A 20,169-nucleotide genomic window follows, 5' to 3' on the forward strand; every position below is an offset into this window, starting at 1 on the left:
TATTATTAAAAATTTCTTGATAAAAAATTCCTTTTTTTATTAAAATTTTATAAAAGAATATATTTTTAAGTTACCAAAGAAAATTCGCCTAGGGGAACTATATGACAAGTAAAATGTTAGGGACTTGATGAGTGAGATGTTGAAATGAGCTTCTTCTAGCATAATTCTGTTTTAGGATTTGATTAAGTTGAAATGATCTCTGTCGGTTCTATCATCTATGAAGCCGGATATATAAACTATAGCCCTTCATTAAACAGGCTCCTAGAAATACATTGAACATATATAACTACAATCAAGTCGTGTTTTCCAGTAGGCTACTAGCAAAGCAGATTAACTGCTATTTAGAAACTATTAACATCTACTTGCAGGCATCTACTGACTGAATCACGAATCCATGTCCGGCGTCGATGCTATTAACTCGGGTGAGCTTGGGAGTGGGTCTACTTGGCTAAGTGGAACTGCTTTTTGGAGAACATGGAAAATGTTGACATCCAGGATCATTGGTTTACTTCCTATATTTGCAGGCTGAAATACACACACATCATGTTCCTCTAAGTTGTTGTCGTTCACAAAGTTCCTCCATCCACCTGAAAGACCTCCACAATCACGGCTTCTGTGATAATAAAATCGGGTCTTCCATGTACGTTTGTTCATTCGAAGAATCACATCCGCATTATCTTTCGGGAGATATTTAGCCACCCATGCAGTAGGGACAGCCTGCACAAACTCAAAAAAGGAAATAACTGTAAATCATTGAAGAATGGAAAGCAGTTTGATCGAGTTCAGGGATGATGTTTACCATATAAAACCGTCTCCCAACATGTGTGGGCTTCATAATTATCATAAATCCTTCATTGGTTAATGCTTCTTGTGCCTTTAAGAGGACATTCGTTTTCTCGAATTGAGTCACGAACCTTTTACCCGTTGTGTGCCACAAGCCAAAGACATCGCCATCGCCATCCATTGTTGTATGTTCATACTCTGAATCATTCACATGTGAGGGCGGAAATGAGAGTACAATTATCAGTCATCAATTCCAGTTACGAAGGTAAGATAATCCAACTATATGGAAAAAACAACGAAAAAGTAAGCACTCATTCCGAGTACCAAAAGCATTGAGAGTGACCATAATATTGCAGTGTCAAAAGTTAAATTCTACCATGGAATGCAGTCTTAGAGGCTAGAAGTACTCCTACCAGTTTCAAGTCTTTCGACCTTCACTTCTCCAGGAAAAGTAGGAAGTTCTTTGCCTACAAGGCTCTGCTTCGCATGGATAGACCGAGTACCATTATCTGAATTTCGGATCTTCTTTTTACTAGCTGCAGAGTTGATAGGTTTTCTTGAGGGCCTCGCATCCATGTCATTGTTAGTCGATTTTTCAGGACCGCTTTCGAGGCCACATTGAGAAGAATTGTGCAAAATTTCATCACTATTTTCATTCACCTTCCTTTTAGTTTGGTGAGTGGCATCAGATTCTGTATGCATACACTTCCTCACGAAATAAGAAGAAGCTTTTTCACACAAGCTCTTGCCATCAAACATTAGAACATCAAAATGGGACACTCCATTGTATTTGAAGATCAAAAAATCATTTGCAACCAATGAATGGTCTTTTACAAAAGTTTTCCATCCACCGTTGAAAAACAAGGTATCATCATCATCTACTGTCAGTCTTACATCCCATATGCTACCACTAGGACCTTTAAGAGTCACAGTTTCTGGAAGCTTTTTCTTGATGTTCTTAGCAAACTTTTCTGGTATTTCCTGCAGTTTGATATATCATTAAAATCCAAGGTGAAACCTTTCACTAGAATTTTTTAATAATAGGCAAAAGAGGGCGGACAGTTTACCCTAAAAGCAAAGTCAAGGGATGAACTGCATATTTCAATCAGAGTTCTTTCTTTCCCCCAAAAAGAGTTTCACTTCAACTAAGCAAAATACACTAACAACAAAGGAAAAAAGCAGGAACTTACCAACCGCTGAAGAAAATCACCATGGAGAAATTGTGAGAAATGTACACACTGAAAATGGGTCCAAAAGATTTCCTCTTCCCAGTCCCTACAATCCTTACATGTATCTTCCATTTGCTTTAACCAAAGAGAACTGCAACTCAGAACTCAGATGATCAACAAAACAATAGAAAGTGTTAGAGATGATAGAAATATCCTACTGCAAAACAAAATCATTAGCAGGGAAAATAAACTAAATGTGAACATATAAAATAATCACTGTGGCATCTAAAAATCGTAGTCTTAGAAGTAAATTCGCCGTAATCTTGTAGTGAAGATCGCCTCTAACGTTAACACAGAACTTCTATATTTATAAAGGTTTTCTAGAAAAGAATCGGGAAAAAAAACAAAAAATTAGTCGAAAAATTTTGACCTAAAAAACTGCAAAAAGAAACAGACGAGAGAAAAAGAGAAGAAGAACCTACTATTAAAATAATAGTGTCAGTTTTTTAAAACAGCAGAGAATTTTCCACAATCAAAAATATTTCCTGCAACAGTAAGAGAATTTTCCCCAACTGAATATTTTTTGCACTACCAACAGGAGATCTATCTAAAGAAGGAAGCAGACTGCTCACCTTAATGGGTTCAACCCAGAAGTCAAAGAAAATGGAAGAAAATAAAAAGAAAAACCCAAAAGTTGTAAGTTATTAGCTATGAAAAGTACAATTCATCTGCAGGCTGGTTTCCATCATTCTGAAATAAATGCTTTGCTATTATAGTTCATTTAGTTTTAAAATTCTGGGTCACTGAAGAAGCCAAAGGCATTATTGAGAAGTTAAAACTAAAGCAAACAAAAATTAGTAAAGATGATCGAATTGTTTGTACCAGAGAGAAGGATGGAGTTGGTGGAGCTGAGACTGAGACTGAGACTGAGCTGGAGTAGTGGACCCGTAGGGCAGGAGTCTCTTTTTAAGGACGTCTTAAAGGGCGAGCCTTTTTTGTTGTGGAGTGGATTAAGAACATAACAAATAGTTTAGAAAACATGGCACTTGGCAGTTAACATTTCCCACGTTTCAACTTCGGGGACAGCGCCGTTTGGTCTGGTTTCCACAACCCCATCATGTTTGGTCCGGATAAGGGACTAGAAGTGGGTGGCCGGTTCTGCTGTGAGCTTAAAAAAATAATAAATTACATCATCAGTCATTCAATTTTGATACAAATGATAAAATAATCACTTTAATTTTAATTGAATCACTTAATTTTCAAAAAATAATAAATCAATCATTAACATTATTAAAAAATGATAAATCAATTACCCATTAACATTTTTTGTCCTAGGCCAAAACCCAAGCCAAAACCCAAACCACAACTTCCAATTTATACCCTCATAACTACATTGTTATGTTGCCAAACCACAACTTTCAATCTTGCCAAAATCAGAAACAAATATTGCAACCTAACTGTAGAAATATCACAACCAGCTACCCAAATATGAATAAAAACATCCAAATATAAACATGTAAATTATGTCAATATCTATCCAAAAAGAAGTTTAAATAGAGACGTGGATATAAAAGAAATTTACCTGGACATGAAGGGTGGAGCGGATCCCAGGAGAAGGTTGAGGCAAGCACAAAATAGGGGTGCCCTCAGCATGGACAACAAGCCTTACACCAACACTCAATGGCCACCCATCTTAAGCTAAAGTGGAAAGGGTCCCTATAAAAAACATTTCCATTATGGTCTTGGAAACCTCAGCGGGAAATGACTTGTGGCTGGTTTTTGTTGGTGGGACTGAAACAGTGGAGAGCGAGGAGCATAATTTGAATGAGGGTTTGGGTTTTGCTTGAAGGAATTTGGGTTTTGGAGGGAAGGGTGGAAGGAAGTGTGTCGACAAGGATTGAGTTTGGATTTGGAGACTCATTTTCATTCCCCTTCGGATTTCCTTGCTAAGATAGATATGATATTAGATGTCTTCGCTGTGTTGGTATTTTTTGAGTGATAAAACAGAAGATTAGGTTATTAAATGTTAACAATAATAATAATAATAATAATAATAATAATAATAATAATAATGAGTACAAGAAAAAGAAATGGAAATGACCTCAAAATGAGATGAGATGGTGCATTTAGTTAAATATGGTGAAGGAAAGCTCTTGATCCTTCTCGTCACTGGAACTATTCTCTGTGAAGCTTGTCCACTGTCGTTACCGTGATCCACAACCTCATGCTGCTGTTGAACCACTCTATACTTTTTCTCTAATTCTCCTCCTCCTCCTCCTCCTCTTTTTTTTCATTCTTCTTCTTTGGTTCTTTTTCTTTTACTGCCCAACCCAGCTAGGGTTTTAAATTGGGGTCCTTTACACAGTAGGATGCCATGTTACTTTTCTGTTAGGTTTGTAATAAAAATGGTTAAAATGACTGATTTGTTATTTTTCAAAAGTTGAGTGGTTAAATTAAAATCAGAGTGGTTGTTTTGCCAACTGCATTAAAATTGAGTGACTGTTAGTGTAATTTACTCAGAAAGAAATTATGATAAACTTTTACCTATTGAATAGGTTTTTTTAGACACTATATCTATTGAACAGATTACAAGTTAATAATTTATATATTATCATAATTTTTGTTGTTTTTTATAATAATTAAGTAAATAAAATAAAATAAATTTATTAAGAGAACCAAACTTTATATCTCCTCATTTTTTTATACTATCTCATATTCTTTTAATATTCTCTCGTAAATTTTTTTACTTCAATTTTTTTTATATTTCATCATAATATTTTTTTGTATTCTATCATAATTTTTTATATTTCTTAGGATTTTTATATTCTTTTTTTTATATTATCTCATAATTTTTCATATTGTTTCAAAAAAAAAAGAATTTGGTACGATATATAGTTTTTGAGTAAAAAAATATTATTCTTAAATATAATGAAATTCTAATGAAATTTTTTTACGGAAAAAATTATAACTGTTAAATTTTAAATTTGTAATGCTAAATTTCGGTATTGAAAAATTATATTTGATGATACTTTTTTTAATGTGAAAAATTAAATAAATGAAAAAAAGTTACTAAAACAAACCAAAAATTGTTAACCTTCATAATTTTTGGTATCCCCTCAAGTTTTGTTGGTATTCCTTGGGTAAATTAACAATATATGCCAAATTTTTTATTTGGCCTTTTAGGTCATTTTTTTTTCAAATTTAGAGAAATAAGTCATTTTTAGAGAGAGAAAGGGAAAACATGCCCAGCTGGACGCGCTTTCCTCCTCTCTCTCCTAGGGTTAGGGTTTTTTATTTTGTTAGGTAGAGGGGTTTTGTTAAGGTTAGGATTTTTTAAGGGTTTAGGGTCAGAGTTTAGAGGTGAAACTGCAAAAATTTATAAGTAGATTTGAGGGGTCGAGAATGTGATAATGTGCCTTAGAACAGATATATTTCATATTTCATGGCAGATAGAACCATTACCTCATAAACCCATCCTAAGGAAGTTAGGATTTGGGGTGATAGTGCCTGATATGGTCACCGGTTGATGTCTAGGTTGAGGTCCCTGTCGACGGCCGTGACGTGGTCACAGTTTCAAGTATAACTAGGGGCTAGTTAATGGTCGTTTTGTAGCCACGGGTTCAAGCTTTTTGGATACCCGTAAATGATGCCTTATATATATCATACATAAGATTGAGGCCAAAAATAATAGGGGAAAACGAAAGGATTTCTGATGTAATCAATGTAATTTTTTCTTTATTTCCAGACAGTCGGTATATTTAACATTTCATTCTTATTTGATGGCTGACACCGAGGTGAACACAAGAGGACTCTCAGGCAAAGAACAGATGTTCCGGCATAGTAGAAGTCAAACTTGGGTCGGCACGGAGCAGTTGTAATTATTAATGGGTTGTTTAATAATGGCAACCGTTGTCACCCTAAAAAGAGCATCACATTTATTGTACCGCAACAGTTGCTCCATGCCTGAGAGTCTTCCTACGTCCACGGCAGTGTCGACCTTCACATAAGAAGGAAGGTTAAATATTCCGTTGCGTGAAAATAGAGGAAAAAATTACACTGATTATAGTGAGAAGCCCCATAGTTTTTCCCTATAATTATGCCCTCAAACTTTTGTATGGTATTTACAAGGCAACATTTCCGAGTATCCGAAAATTTTAAGCTCGTGACTATGTAACAACCGTCAACTGACTCTCCCATTATACTTTGATCCATGATCGCATAACGACCGTCGATTGAGACCTCTACGTAGACTTCCACCTATGATTGTACAAAGCAAAATCACCTCAGACCCCAATTTTCACAGGATAGGTTTCGGATGTAATTGTCCCATCTTGGCAGGATATATGAAATGTATGCGTCTCAGAGCGATACCGCATCAACAACGACTCAATAATACCTTGAATGAGAAATTTTATTTGCGACCGATATTTGTAACATTGAAGTTGGGAAGAAAACGAAGAAAGATAAATATTGTATAGTGGAAAGATGGAGGTCGAGAGAGATGATGTTTAAGGAATGATGGAGTACGAAGAGAAAGCCTCTTTTATAGGCGCGGGGGAAAGGTGATTTTGCAATGTAAAAAGTTCTCGTGGTCGAAAACGCATTGCAGGATCAGTGTCTTTATTGAATATCTTCAAAATGTGCTTCAAATATGCAGAAAGATTCTCGAGGTCAGGTACTTTCTTTTTAAGTCTTTTAAAAATGTTAGTGAAAGCTCATTTAGCTAGGTGTGCTTCCTTACTGACATGGCAAGTAAACGAGCCAAGCTGGACGAGCCTTCACTAATATTTTTCAAAGGCTGAGAAGTACTTGACCTCGGGAATCCTTTTTACGTATTTGAAGCATGTTATGAGGCACAAAATACCCTCTAAAGCATGTTTCTTATGAAATTATATGACTTGTCAAATGCCTTTTCGAGTACTACTTTGCATTTCATCATCATTATTCGTCAAAAATGTGTATTTAAAAATGGATTTTGAAGCACGCATTCCCTCTTTCCTTAGGCATGCAACAAATTCATATCAAACATTGAAGAGTTAATTTGTGAGAGTCGTTTGTATTTCTTTGGAAAATCGTTTATTGATTTTTTTGTTTCTGCTCACCTGATTCGTAACCGATATTAAAATGAGTTGATGAGTAAATTCATTATTTTCTATAACGGTCAAATCTGTAATACAGAAGTCGGGGTGGTATTTACAAGAGCCTAGTCTGTGGAATTAGCGTTCAATTGTGCCATTCAATTGCTTGAGCTACAGACTGAAATCAGGAGGAAAGTGGGGAGTTCGACCCAAAAAAGAATTTCAAGGTTGTAATGTAGATATCTTGCTTCCATTGACCCCTATAGGTATAAGCTATTTGATGTAAAAGATGATCTCGAGCTTAAGGTGGTAATATCATTGCACTGCTGAAGTGGAAATGTTATAATGAAGATATATGTCAAGTTTGCCAAGGCTGATGGAGCTAGTCCATCTTCAGCCACTGTCGCAGCTAATGTTGGAATCGAAGCTCAAGTAGAAAATCTTACTACACAGTTGTGTAATGAGTTCACTGGTTTGTTACAGAGCTCCTAGTATGGGTATATATTCTTTGGTTTCTGGCATAGATTTAAAATTTGGCAACTACTACCAGTTAGGGTATGAGTGTAACCCGAACCTTAATACCCGTGCTCGAAATTTTATCAGTGTGTTCGATTTCAACTTTGGCGGATCAATATCCTAGGATGGAAGCACTTGTATCGAGAGGACCGACCTATATTGGCCACTAATCCGATATAGATTTTGGCAAGCACATGGGGTACAGAAGAGCCAATGACTTATTCCTTACAATCGGGTTCTACGAAGGTGTATTGAACCTTTTAGTTGAAGGTGACAATGAAGGCGCAGATGAGGAAAAACTCACAAATGAGGAAGAAGATGCAGGCGAGGAAGAAGGGGTAGCAAATGCAGTTGATGGATCGAAGTCAAACTAGAATTCAATTTGGTAGTATGGCCCAGATGGTTCGGAAGTGACACTTTTTTTTAACTAGAGTAGGTTCCAACGAAGTCAAAACCTTTTGTAACATCCCTAACCCATATCCGTCACCAGAATAGGGTTACGAGAAATTACCTATCAAAGTACAACATATAATATACATTTCTCATACATGATTCAATTTCACATAAATATCAATCTAACATAATCTCAATGTTCCTTATAAGGCTCTACGAGACCTTAAAACATGATTAGAAGTGGTTCGGACTAAACCAATAACATTCGCAAACTTTGAGAAACTTATAAAATTTTCAAACATTCAAGGGTCACACGCTTGTGGCCCGTGTGCCTTACACGGCCACCAGACACGCCTGTGTCATAGACTGTGTGAAAACAGGGCATACATACTGACTTGCACCACACGGCTGGAGACACGCCCGTGTGCCATGGCCATGGGAAATCTAGAGGGGTTACTGACTTAGGTCACACGACCGGCCATACGCCATGTGCTAGCCGTGTCTCACACGCTGCCAATACACACGCCCGTGTGTCTAAACCGTGTCAAACCTGTAGAGTATATTGACTTAATATCGAAAGGCTACCTCATGGGACACATGACCATATAGCATGATCGTGTGTCGTACACGGCTGAGACACACGCCTGTATCTCCATTCGTGTGGACAAAAATAGGCTATTTACAAAGCCAAATTGCCACCCTTTCCTCATGCACACCTAGCAACCAAAATGGTACCATTTTAATACATTAATAGGCATCCAAAACATGCTATTTCATACACATTTCATGCCATTTATACAACATCTTTTTCACTACTCAATTCCACAGCCAAGAACATGCCAAATCAAATTGATACTTTAACTAATATACACATTTAGACATAACCCAAATCATCAAGCATTTACTAAACCAAAATAGTATCCAAACATCATCTTAAATTATACCAAAACTTACCATTTCTTAAACCATAACACATCATTAACAATTTATTAAATACTTATTCATCAACCCATCAAAATAACCATATCATGTCTACCAAAATATAAGGCATCATAAATACATCACATATCACATATTAACTCATAACATAAGTCAAATTCAACTTCATCAACAACATCATTTACAAGGCAACTCACATGGCTAAATTCAAAGTTCAAAACATACGAAAATAACACTAGCCTATACATGCCATATACCATATATACAAAGCTTCAAAAGTACCAATAAGATAATAGATAGTGTAACAATGTTCCCGATGATCCTCGAATCAGAGCTAGCTTCGATTATCTATAAAACATGGAAAAAACACACAAAGTAAGCTTTAAAAGCTTAGTAAGCCATACACAAATAAATTACCACATGAATCAACATCATTTCCACCAATAGGCAAAGTATGAGTAAGAATATATAAATACACAAACCTTTCTCTTTGTACACATACTCATTATCATAGTTGAATTCATCAAATATTTCCCTTTCAATACTTGTACGAATCTTATACGTACTTGAGTCATTTAACTCATTCACACATTCTTTCTCGACTTGACTTTTTCCTGTTTAACCATTTGAAATCGTTAAGGATACTCGGAAATCACATAAAGCTCGTACAATGCCATATCCCAGACATGGTCTTACATGTTATCACATATCGATGCCACTGTCCCAGACAGGGTCTTACACGAAATCGAATAGCGATGCCAATGTCCCAGACATGGTCTTACACGTAATCACAATACAATGCCAATTTCCTAGACATGGTCCTACATGTAATCACATCTCGGTAACCTAATGTCATGACATTTGTCTCCTATACTATTCCTAAGGTTCGTACAGGACTTTTAGATGTTGTAACTCTGTTGATTCTTGCTCGTATCTGCTCATTCAACATTCATAATAATTCAATGATAACTAAACATGTATAATTCAATTTAAAGACATTTATTAGCATATGAACTTACCTCGTATTAGAGATAAACGGAATGGATCGACTATTTGACAACTTTCGATTTCTCTCGATCTAAATCTGATTTCTTTCTTCCAAGATATATATAAATTCAAAATTAACTTATTTATTCATTGATTCAATCAATTCAGTCCAAAAACACATATTTAAGCTAATTTTCACTTTGGCCCTAAACTTTCACATTTCTTACAATTTAGTCCTTATTTCAATAAATACAAAATTACCCTAATTCAATTCAAACCCATGTATGCTGAATTACTATAGTACCCCTAGCAGCCTATATTTCACATTTATTCACATTTTTAACCCCACATTTTCATCTTTTCATAATTTAATCCCTAATATACATTTTTACTCAAAATCACTTTACAAAACATAGATATTTATCACTAAGCTTTCATAATTCATCATCAATAATTCAAAAATAGATGAATTCATCAATGAAAACTTTAATAACATTAAGCAATTTTTCAAATTAGTCCCTAGGCTAGCTAGTACTCAAAGCAACGATCACAAAAACATAAAAATCATCAAAAATCGAGCTCAAAACATACCTCAATCAAGCTATGCAGTGCCAAAATTTCAAACCCTATTTTAGCTTTCTTCTTTGCTTCATTCGACCATAAAATATGAACATAAAGATGGCTTTATGTTTTGTTTTATTAAAACATAAGTTAATTACTAATTTACCAATTTGACCTTAGTTTAAAACATTAATAAACATCAAATACATGCCCATTTATGTCCATTCCCACTATCAATCGTCTATTCACAACATAAGTACTTCACATTTAATAAACCATAGCAATTAGACACTTAAACAATTAGAATGAAACTTTTGCATTTTACGCGATTTAGTCCTTTTGTCAAATTAAGCATCCAATCGATAAAATTGAATCACGAAACTTTCACACATACATGCTATCATGCTATAAACACATAAAATAATATGAAAATAATTTTTGACCTCGAACTTTTATTTTCAAAACCACTATTCTGATTTAGCTCAAACCGGGCTGTTACACCTTTTGGTTCTGATAATGACAACTCCGATAATACTCCGAATTGGAATCTACGATTTAGGGCATATGAACCTTTATCTCACATGACCAATATCGACCTTTCAGCCAAAGGTGGTTTAGTGTTTTGACAACTATCATACGGAACACTTGGTAATGCAAGCTTATCGTCAGATGTCTGGGTATTGGGAGTTGGCATGGAATAACCAAATAAATATGCTTTCCTTATTGCCTGAAGCTGTAAAGCTTCAAGAATGGTGTGAAATATCACATCACAAAGTCTCGTTTAGAGAAATTTGATGGTAAGTGCGCAATGCGTGACGGAAGGTGCAATGTAAAACAATGGCATCTTTGTGGAAGTAGATCGGCTTGTGGACAAGAAAAAAGTATTATGGTCCACATACTTGTGTTGCAACAGGTGTGCAGTGCGACCACTCTATTTTTTGAAATAATGTGACTTGGTCAAGGTCTTATTTTTTTCCAATTACTTAACTTTAACTCATAATTTACAGGTGTAATTTAGGATTATCCCAGGCTAGACTCAGACATTATTTTTGACATTGTTCTACCGATGGTGAAGGCGAATCCCAGAATCCTTGTCACGTCTGGGTGTTGATTACCAACATCCATAGCCAGCACAGATACATACCATTGTACTACAAAGCATGGATCACAAAACAAAAGGCTATGAATAAGTTGCACCACGATTGGGAAGTCCATACAAATATTTATGGCAATGGTGTCAGGTACTGGATCGGTATATACCAAGTTCTGTAACCAATCTAGAAACGTAACCAATGTACTCTTGTGATCGTCTGGTCCCTAGGAAAAGAGTATTCCACCGATTCTTTTGGACATTCGATCAATACAGGGAAGCTTTTTGACACAACAAACTTTTGTTGCAAATTGACGGAACTTGGCTATACGGGAGGTATCAACATTAACTGTTGATTGCAGTTGACAAGAATGGTAATAGGAAGATTCTACTGATTGAGTTTACAATAACTTTCGGAGAAAAGCCAAATGATTAAGATTTCTTTCTTAGTTGATTGCACCACCAAGTTTGCCCACAGCTTGGCATATGTGTCATATTGGACAAGGCAACAAGAATCTTAACCGCTATTGAGCGACAAGGTAGCCTTTGCAGCCGCACCTGCCATAGGTACTACATACGACATGTTGGCTCCAACTACCACACTAAATGACCTTTGGAAAGTGAGCGAGACCACTTTATTGACACAGGTATGTAATTTCCACTTTATCTCAAATAATGCTTGATTTTATATCATCGTATATTGTTTTCATTCATGGGTATACCCTTCGAACAATGGACGCAATTGTATGATGGATGTTGAAACCTATTTTTATATTTTGAAAAATGGGGATCGACTTTAAAAAGAAATATGGAGTTGCCACCAATCCTTTTTTGTTTAGGTGTGATCGAATCACCTTGTAAAATATTTTGTTTTATTAAAATGTCAATTCTGGCTTACGAAATTCAAGAAAAATAGATTTGGGAGTCGGTTACATACAAGGAAGCATTGTCACCCTCGTAACGCCCAAAATTGGTACCTAATTGATTAATTAATGCCCTAATGTCGAGAAATTTGAAAAGATTTTGAAACACAATCTCCTAAAAAATTTTGAATATACTTGAATTGGATATTAAGATTCTCCTGCCCCGAAGGAATAAAATATCACATCCAACATGTTAGGATATGACAATTTAAATCTTCGAATCCAAGATCTCATGATTCCCAAAACTCATACATTGAAAATTTCAAAAGGATATTCGATTATTTAGCCAAACGAAAAACAGAAACCCAACACGTTAGGGCACGATTTCTCGAATTTCCAAATACGAAATATGGCCTTGTTTTTTAAAATTGAAGAAAACACGGAATGTAAAAAGGGTGTTTGGTCATTTGGTCAAACGAAAAGTCGAAACTCAGCACATTAGGGCACGATTTCTCGAATTTCCAAATACGAAATATTGCCTTGTTTTGAAAAAATTTTAACTAAGCGATTATAAAACTGACTCAAAAAATATATTTGTTTAGTTAGTTTAGGGATAAAAGATAATCGATATCGGGCGAAAGTGAGAATTTGAATCATGATGCAATAACAAAAATAGAAGCATAATTACGAACATGAAATAATCATATGTGCATACAACTTTGTACAAATGGATGACAAGGACAATGACATGAACACACAATTCGAAAATATACAATAACAATGATCCCACAATCCTATTTTGAATAACTAACATTAATAATCAAGAATAGCGAAAACTAAAAATATAATTAATTAAAAAAATTAGAGTAAAATATAACCAGTTTTCAAACATAGACGAATAAAATTAAAATAATAATACATAAGACGAGAAATTAGGAATCAATATATATATAAAACAATCTAAAAACTATTAAATATATGAAAATTTACAAATGAACAATACATAATAAGGTTTGGAATAGTTTACATATAAAAAAAATAAAAAAACTAATAATATATAAATGATTATTAAAATTGATATTATGAAAGAAAAAATTTGGAGCAAATAATGTAAAAAATATTTTAAAAACAAAACATGTCTATTTAAGGTTGATAATATACATACAATGAGAAAAAAAATTAACATAAATAATATATAAATGGAGATAAAAATATATGAAAGAGTTAATAATAACAAAAATATATAATAATAACAAAAATATATATGAAAGAGTTTTTAAGAATATATAATAGATTTGCAAGGAAATATATATATATAAATAGATTTAAAAGAAAATGTATACATAAAATAACATGTAATCAATAATGTATATAGAATAAAACTAATTTTATCATAAACTATATATGTAAAATAATATATAAGGGTATTTTGATTAAATATTATACAAACTTTTAAAGCAACATAATATAAAAGAGAATTTTAAAATAATAACTATATAATAAGACAAATAAAAAAACAAAAATATCATACTAAAATAATGTAAAATTAATAACATAATTTATATTAAAACAGATTTTAAAAAAAACAACTGAATAGATAAATTAAAAGAAATAAAGAATTACAAAAACTAAAACGAACAAACTCAATTGAGATAAATGCAAACTAAAAGGAGTAATTAATAAATAAAATAAACCATTGAATCAGAATTAAGGACTAAAGTACAATACGCGCAAACGTTTGAGGGTTAAAAATATAAATGTCCCAAATCCCAAAACGTAACGTTTAGGCGCGGACCAAGTTGAAATAGGATGCAAATTCTGGGGAAAAATTTTAAAAACAAAGAAAATATAAATAGGGCCTAATTGAATGCCGGCACAAAAAGGGAAGGACCAATCGTGCAAATATCCCTCAAAGACCAAAATACGCGAATCCCAGTTGTGTCGGGTCGGGTCATCGAGTTTGGCCCATACGACATCATTTTAAGGCCACTGAACTAGTCCTTAAATGACATCGTTTTACGTTGTATATGAAGGGAAAAAAACCTAAAAATCAAGTCACTAGGCCATTTCACAAAAGAAGGCCATTCGGTCGATTAGAATACGCCGTTTAACCACCATACTCACCGATGGCCGATTTCAGTCCCAAAATCCCATCTCAACCTCTAACTTCGACGAGGAAGATAGGGCCTCTGATGGCATGTTCGTGAAGGTAAACCCCTCACTTTCTTCTTTATTTTAATATGAAAAAGAAATAGTATGTAAAACCAAAAAAGGGAAAAAAATCGAAAAAGAAGAAAGAAATCTAAAATCACCTTCAAAAAAACGATTCTCTCTGTTTTTTTTCTATTTAGAATGCGTGAAAATTTTACACTGATTCTCTGGCTTTTTATAGCTGAATCAAAATGAAAATACAAAAGCTTTTTTTTTCCTTTTTTGTTTACTATTTCTCTGTTGTTGCTGTGCTGTTATTTTTCTTCTCGCAGGTTCAACTGACATGGACGTATGGAGGTGTACGGCTGCTTGGCATGTGACACTGCGGCACAAACAGTTTCAAAAACCCTTAGGGTTTCTAGAACCTTTGGTTATTGAGCCTTTTCGTTATTGGGCCACTGCGATTTGGGCTAGGTCCTAGGTTGGGTCTGTTGTAACAAAGGGACTTAGACTATTAAAATTTGGGGTTTTTTATATTAATTATTTTGTTTTATTGTTTCTGATGGGCCCGAGCAAATTGGGTTGTATCCTGACTTCTCGGCATTTCTTTTCTTCAAGTAACCCTATTCTATCCCATTGCGTCTTCAGGGGTATAATAAATAGTGCTTTAATCTACTCCACTGGAATTTTAGGGAGAAGAGATTTGTATCTTCAATGAGATAAAAGCTGATGATTTCAACCTACTCCGCTGCAACTTCAGGGAGATAAGGTTAGTGACTTCAATCTGCTCCTTTACTACTGTAACATATCGAAATAGGGCCTAAATGGAATAGTGGTTGCGAAACCACAAATATGAGATAGAAAAATTTATTTTATTATCATTTTAAGGTCTATGGCATGATTGCATGATTGTGTGAAAATTTCGTTTAGAAATTTTATCGATAGAGGGTCCAATTTGATATTTAGGACTATACTGCAAAAGTTGTAAAATGTGTGTTCTAGTTCACAAAGGTATTAAGTACTTGTGAGTAATGGGTTTTAAAGTGGAGGTCCTTGGATAGCAATTATACCATTATACTAGTTTGGACAAAAATACCTAAAGAAAAATAAAACACCATAGCTTTTAATTAAGGGCATTTTGGTCATTTAGTTATTAAAATGAATTAAAAACAAAATTAAAAGCCAATTTTTGTTCATCTTCTTCATTAGGCCGAAATTTCAAGGTTTCTCCATAGCTAGGGTTTGTTCCAAGCTTCCAAGCTCCATAGTAAGTGATTCTAAGCCCGTTTTTAATGTTCTTTACATTTTTTGAGTCCCGATAACTTGATTAAGCTTATTCTAGCAATAATTCAACCTAGGGTTCATATTTGGAAAAATACCCATAGGTGAAATTTGTGTATTTTGGTGTTTTATGATAGAATATGAGGTTTTAAATTATGTTAGACAACTTGTGCGACTCGGTTTTAAGTGAAAACGAGTACAAGGGCTTAATCGGTAAAAATACCTAATAGTCATAAGTACATGTTAGAGTGAGAATTTGATGTTTTCATAGAAGGGAAAAATGATCAGCATGTCATAAAACATAAGAAAATAGGATGAAGTTTAATTTCCGAGCCTTGGGGAAAAAGTGTAAATATGTAAAAGTTTAGGGGCAAAATGTAATTTTGCCAAAGTTTGGGTCAAGGACTGTTTTAATAAATGTGAGTATAAATAAGCTAAATTTTTTATTATAGATCAAGAAGAAAAAAAATCCGGAGTTAGACCGGGGAAAGAAAAAGATAGTGGACTAAATCGATATAGTTGATCGTATTTTGTTTCGAGGTAAGTTTGTGGTAAATAAATGCAATATTCTATTATTTTATGTTAATTTTGTTAATTTTCAGCATGTGTATATTTATTTTATGAAATTATTCAAAGAAGACTCAAGCATGAATTGACGGAGAAGTAATTTCAGAAAGTCCTGGTTGAACCTTAGGAATATGTAGGATACAAATGTCATGACATTAGGGTTTAAGGATACCATGTAAGACCATACCAAGGCATGGCAATTGGTAAGGTTTCTAAGGCAAGGAAATCATGTAAGACCATGTCAAGAAATGGCATTGATAAGTTACTATAAGGCAAAGGTCCCATGTAAGACCATGCCAAGGCATGGCATTGGTGAGTTCATAAGGCAAGGATGCTATGTAAGACCATGTCAAGACATGGAAATCGTAAGTTTCTAAAGGATACTACGTAAGACCATGACAAGTCATGGCAATGGTAAGGTACCCGCGTATCTTTAGTATTCCAAGTGGTTCAATGGGAAAATTTAAAGAGAATGTCAAGGTAAGGTAAGGTAAGACGAGTTATGCTAAAAAGGTAAGACAAGTTCATGCTAGAAGAGCAAAGGTAAGTATATAATGTTCATGTATGCTTGATAAGGAAAAAGGTAAGTAAAAAGTATTAATAAATTTGATTAAGTAAGTAAGTATTTAAGTAAGTGAGTAAGTGAAGAAGTTTAAAATATGTCTATGACAATTAATGAAGTTGCATTTAGTAGTATCATGCCAAGTAGTAAGATAATTCTTATGAATGTTGTTATTTATTTGCATGCAAACTTACTAAGCTTAATGCTTACCCCCTTTATTTTCCTTCTTTTTATAGTTTTGTCAAGCTAACTAAGGGATCGTAAAGTACGTCAGAGGTCCGGGCACACTATCACGAGGATTATTTTGGTATAGCTAGACGTTTCATTTTGAGTATGGCATGTATAGCATCGTAGCCATTTTGTGTGTATGATCTTATGATATGGCTGATGAATGGTATGTAAATGCTTAATAATTATTAGTTTTTGTAATGGCTAATCAAGGACATGTTTGGTGTTATGTATGCGTAAATGCTAGTTATTCCATGGAAATCATGAAAAAGGTTAAATTAGCTTTAAAACAGTATCGGACATCAATAATGACGTGAATTTGGAAAATCACTAGAAATAGTAGAAATGGATTTAGATAGTGAATGAGATATATAATCAAATCTTGATGAGTCTATTTTCATATGGATGGAACAAAATAGGTATATGAGTTATATTTTATGAGATATTTAAATTTTTGTGAAACAGGGCCAGAGCGATTTCTAGATCCCCTGTTCTGACTTTGGAAATTCACCAAAATTTGTACAAAGATAATTAGAAGTCATGCTTTACATGTACAGATTCCTTATTGAGTATAGTTTTATGAGAAATAAACAGTATAATAATTTAGACTCTGTACAGGGATATATTTAATTCGTAATACATAGGGGTTAGAGTAGTCGAACCCTGAAATAGGGGTGAATTTAACTAATAAACTATACTAGTTGGCCTGACAAAAAATTCTAGAAAAAATTCAGTTGATAGATATATGATTCTAGTTTCTGGAAAAATTTATGAAATTGGATTTCGAGTTTTGTAACTCGAGATATGAATTTTTAAGCGAATGTGATGCAGTTATCAAGCTTGTCTGGAAGTTCTAAAATAAATTGTTTGACCTGTTCAATTAATGAATTAAGCCCGTTAACACCTCGTGCTTGACTCTGGTGACGGTCTTGGGTTTGGGGCATTACATTTATTGGTATCAGAGTGAAGGTTTAGTCAGTTCTCGAAATATTTAGTATGAGTAAGAGTCTAGCTATACATGCCATACTTATGTGTTGATAGTGTGATGACTCCTGACGATTTTAAAATGTTTTCTTTTATAGTTATGGATCCCAAACAAGCTGGTGCAGATGATGTAGAGAGTAACGTGCCTATTCCCGCAGAAGAGACGGTGCCACCAAATAGTAGTGAAAGGCCCGTTACAGTTAGTCAGGGAATAGGGGCTCGCGAAGCCTTCTTCCAAGCTATGAATTAATGGTTTGTCGAGTTCGTTCGAATGGATCCGGTTGTTAGACCTCCACCCCCTCATGATCATCAGACCACCCATGTAGCTCCCCCAGTCACAGGTACGGTTATAAGAGAAAAATCACCAGTTGATAAAATCAAAAAAACAAGGAGCCGAAGAGTTTCGAGCTACAAAAGATGATGATGCAGAAAAGGCAAATTTGGCTCGAGAATACTATCAGGGTCTTTGATGAGTTATCCTACACACCTGAGGAATGTATGAAATGTGTTGTATCACTCCTTAGAGATTCGGCCTACCATTGGTGGAAGACACTTGTATCAGTTGTATCGAAAGAGAGAGTCACTTGGGACTTCTTTCAAGAGGAATTCCGTAAAAAGTACATCAGTCAGAGGTTTGTTGACCAGAAAAGAAAAGAGTTTCTAGAGTTGAAACAGGGAACATGACAGTGACTAAATATGAGCGCGAGTTTGTTAGACTCAGCAATTATGCTCGAGAGTGTGTGTCTACAGAGGCTATTATGTGCAAAGGATTTGAGGATGGGCTTAATAATGATATCTGATTGTCTGTAGGTGTCCTAGAAATAAAAGAGTTTGTTATCCTAGTTGAGAGATCCAAGATTTACTTCACGGTTTTGGAAGAAATTACAGGAGGCTTTGGGCACAAAGTTGAGTTTTAGTACAGCTTTCCATCCTCAAACCGATGGTCAGTCAGAGAGAGTTATTCAGGTACTTGAAGATGTGCTTAGATGCTGTGTACTGGAATTTCAAGGCAGTTGGGAAAAATATTTACCATTAGTAGAGTTTGCCTACAATAATAGTTATCGGTCAAGTTTGAAGATGGCACCTTATGAAGCTTTGTATGGACGTAAATGTCGCACACCATTGTATTGGATAGAGCTTAAGGAAAATCAGATTTACGGGGTTGATCTAGTTAAGGAAACAAAAGAGAAAGTAAAAGTCATCAGAGATTGCTTGAAAGTAGCTTCAGACAGACAAAAGTCGTATGCAGATTTGAAGAGAAAAGAGATTGAGTATCAAGTTGGTGACAAAGTGTTTTTGAAAGTATCCCCGTGGAAGAAAGTTCTCAGATTTGGCAAGAAAGGCAAACTAAGTCCACGTTTTATTGGACCGTTTGAAGTGATTGAGAGAGTCGGACCATTAGCATATCGGTTAGCTTTGCCGATTGAGTTAGAGAAGATTCATAATGTATTTCATGTGTCTATGCTATGTCGTTATCGTTCAGATCCATCACATGTGATTTCTCAGATAAAGGTTGAGATTCAGCCAGACATGACTTACGGTGAAGAACCGGTAAAGATTCTAGCTCGAGAGGTAAAGCAATTAAGGAACAAAAGTATTGCACTTGTGAAAGTACTAAGGAATAGACATGGGGTAGACGAGGCTACATGAGAGCCCGAAGAGGCTATGCAAAAACAGTACCCAAATCTCTTCACAGTTAAGATTTTCGGGGACGAAAATCCCTAAAAGGGGGAGAAATGTAACATCCCGAAATAGGGCCTAAACGGAAAAGTGGTTGCAAAACCACAAATTTGAGGTAGAAAAAATTATTTTATTATCATTTTAAGGTCTATGGCATGATTGCATGATTGTGTGAAAATTTCGTTTAGAAATTTTATCTAGAGGGTCCAATGTGATATTTAGAACTATATTGCAAAAGTTGTAAAATGTGTGTTCTAGTTCACAAAGGTATTAAGTACTTGTGAGTAATGGGTTTTTAAAGTGGAGGTCCTTGGATAGTAATTAGACCATTATACTA

At 34.6% G+C, this 20,169-nt stretch overlaps 1 protein-coding gene across 13 annotated transcripts; it reads right to left on the minus strand.

Moving 5' to 3' along the window:
• Positions 1-230: 230 nt before the first annotated feature.
• Positions 231-3,922, minus strand: LOC107918032 (B3 domain-containing protein REM16). Of its 13 annotated transcripts, none has more exons than XM_016847525.2 (6): positions 3,535-3,922; positions 2,835-3,120; positions 1,974-2,103; positions 1,197-1,764; positions 800-981; positions 231-717 (listed from the first exon to the last, which is right to left on the minus strand). In XM_016847525.2, the coding sequence occupies exons 3-6, from the start codon at positions 2,082-2,084 to the stop codon at positions 385-387; spliced, it is 1,194 nt and encodes a 397-aa protein (XP_016703014.1). In that variant the 5' UTR covers positions 2,085-2,103; positions 2,835-3,120; positions 3,535-3,922; the 3' UTR covers positions 231-384. The 13 variants fall into 13 exon arrangements, with proteins under 13 accessions (XP_016703014.1, XP_040958047.1, XP_016703015.1 ...); XM_041102113.1 differs by having other exon boundaries at positions 231-726; positions 3,535-3,856; XM_016847526.2 differs by lacking the exon at positions 3,535-3,922 and having other exon boundaries at positions 1,974-2,116; positions 2,835-3,115.
• Between the last annotated feature and the right edge of the window lie 16,247 nt (positions 3,923-20,169).

The sequence above is a fragment of the Gossypium hirsutum genome, chromosome A01 (assembly GCF_007990345.1).
Source record: "Gossypium hirsutum isolate 1008001.06 chromosome A01, Gossypium_hirsutum_v2.1, whole genome shotgun sequence".
Taxonomy (NCBI): Eukaryota; Viridiplantae; Streptophyta; class Magnoliopsida; order Malvales; family Malvaceae; genus Gossypium; species Gossypium hirsutum.

Excerpts from the sequence above, each read along its gene's own strand:
- LOC107918032 (XM_041102113.1), bottom strand. The coding sequence starts at position 2,084 with ATGGAAGATACATGTAAGGATTGTAGGGACTGGGAAGAGGAAATCTTT. Across the intron at positions 982-1,196 it reads GGTCGAAAGACTTGAAACTG|AGTATGAACATACAACAATG; the intron begins GTAGGAGTACTT and ends TGAATGATTCAG. Across the intron at positions 727-799 it reads TTGGGAGACGGTTTTATATG|TTTGTGCAGGCTGTCCCTAC; the intron begins GTAAACATCATC and ends TCCTTTTTTGAG.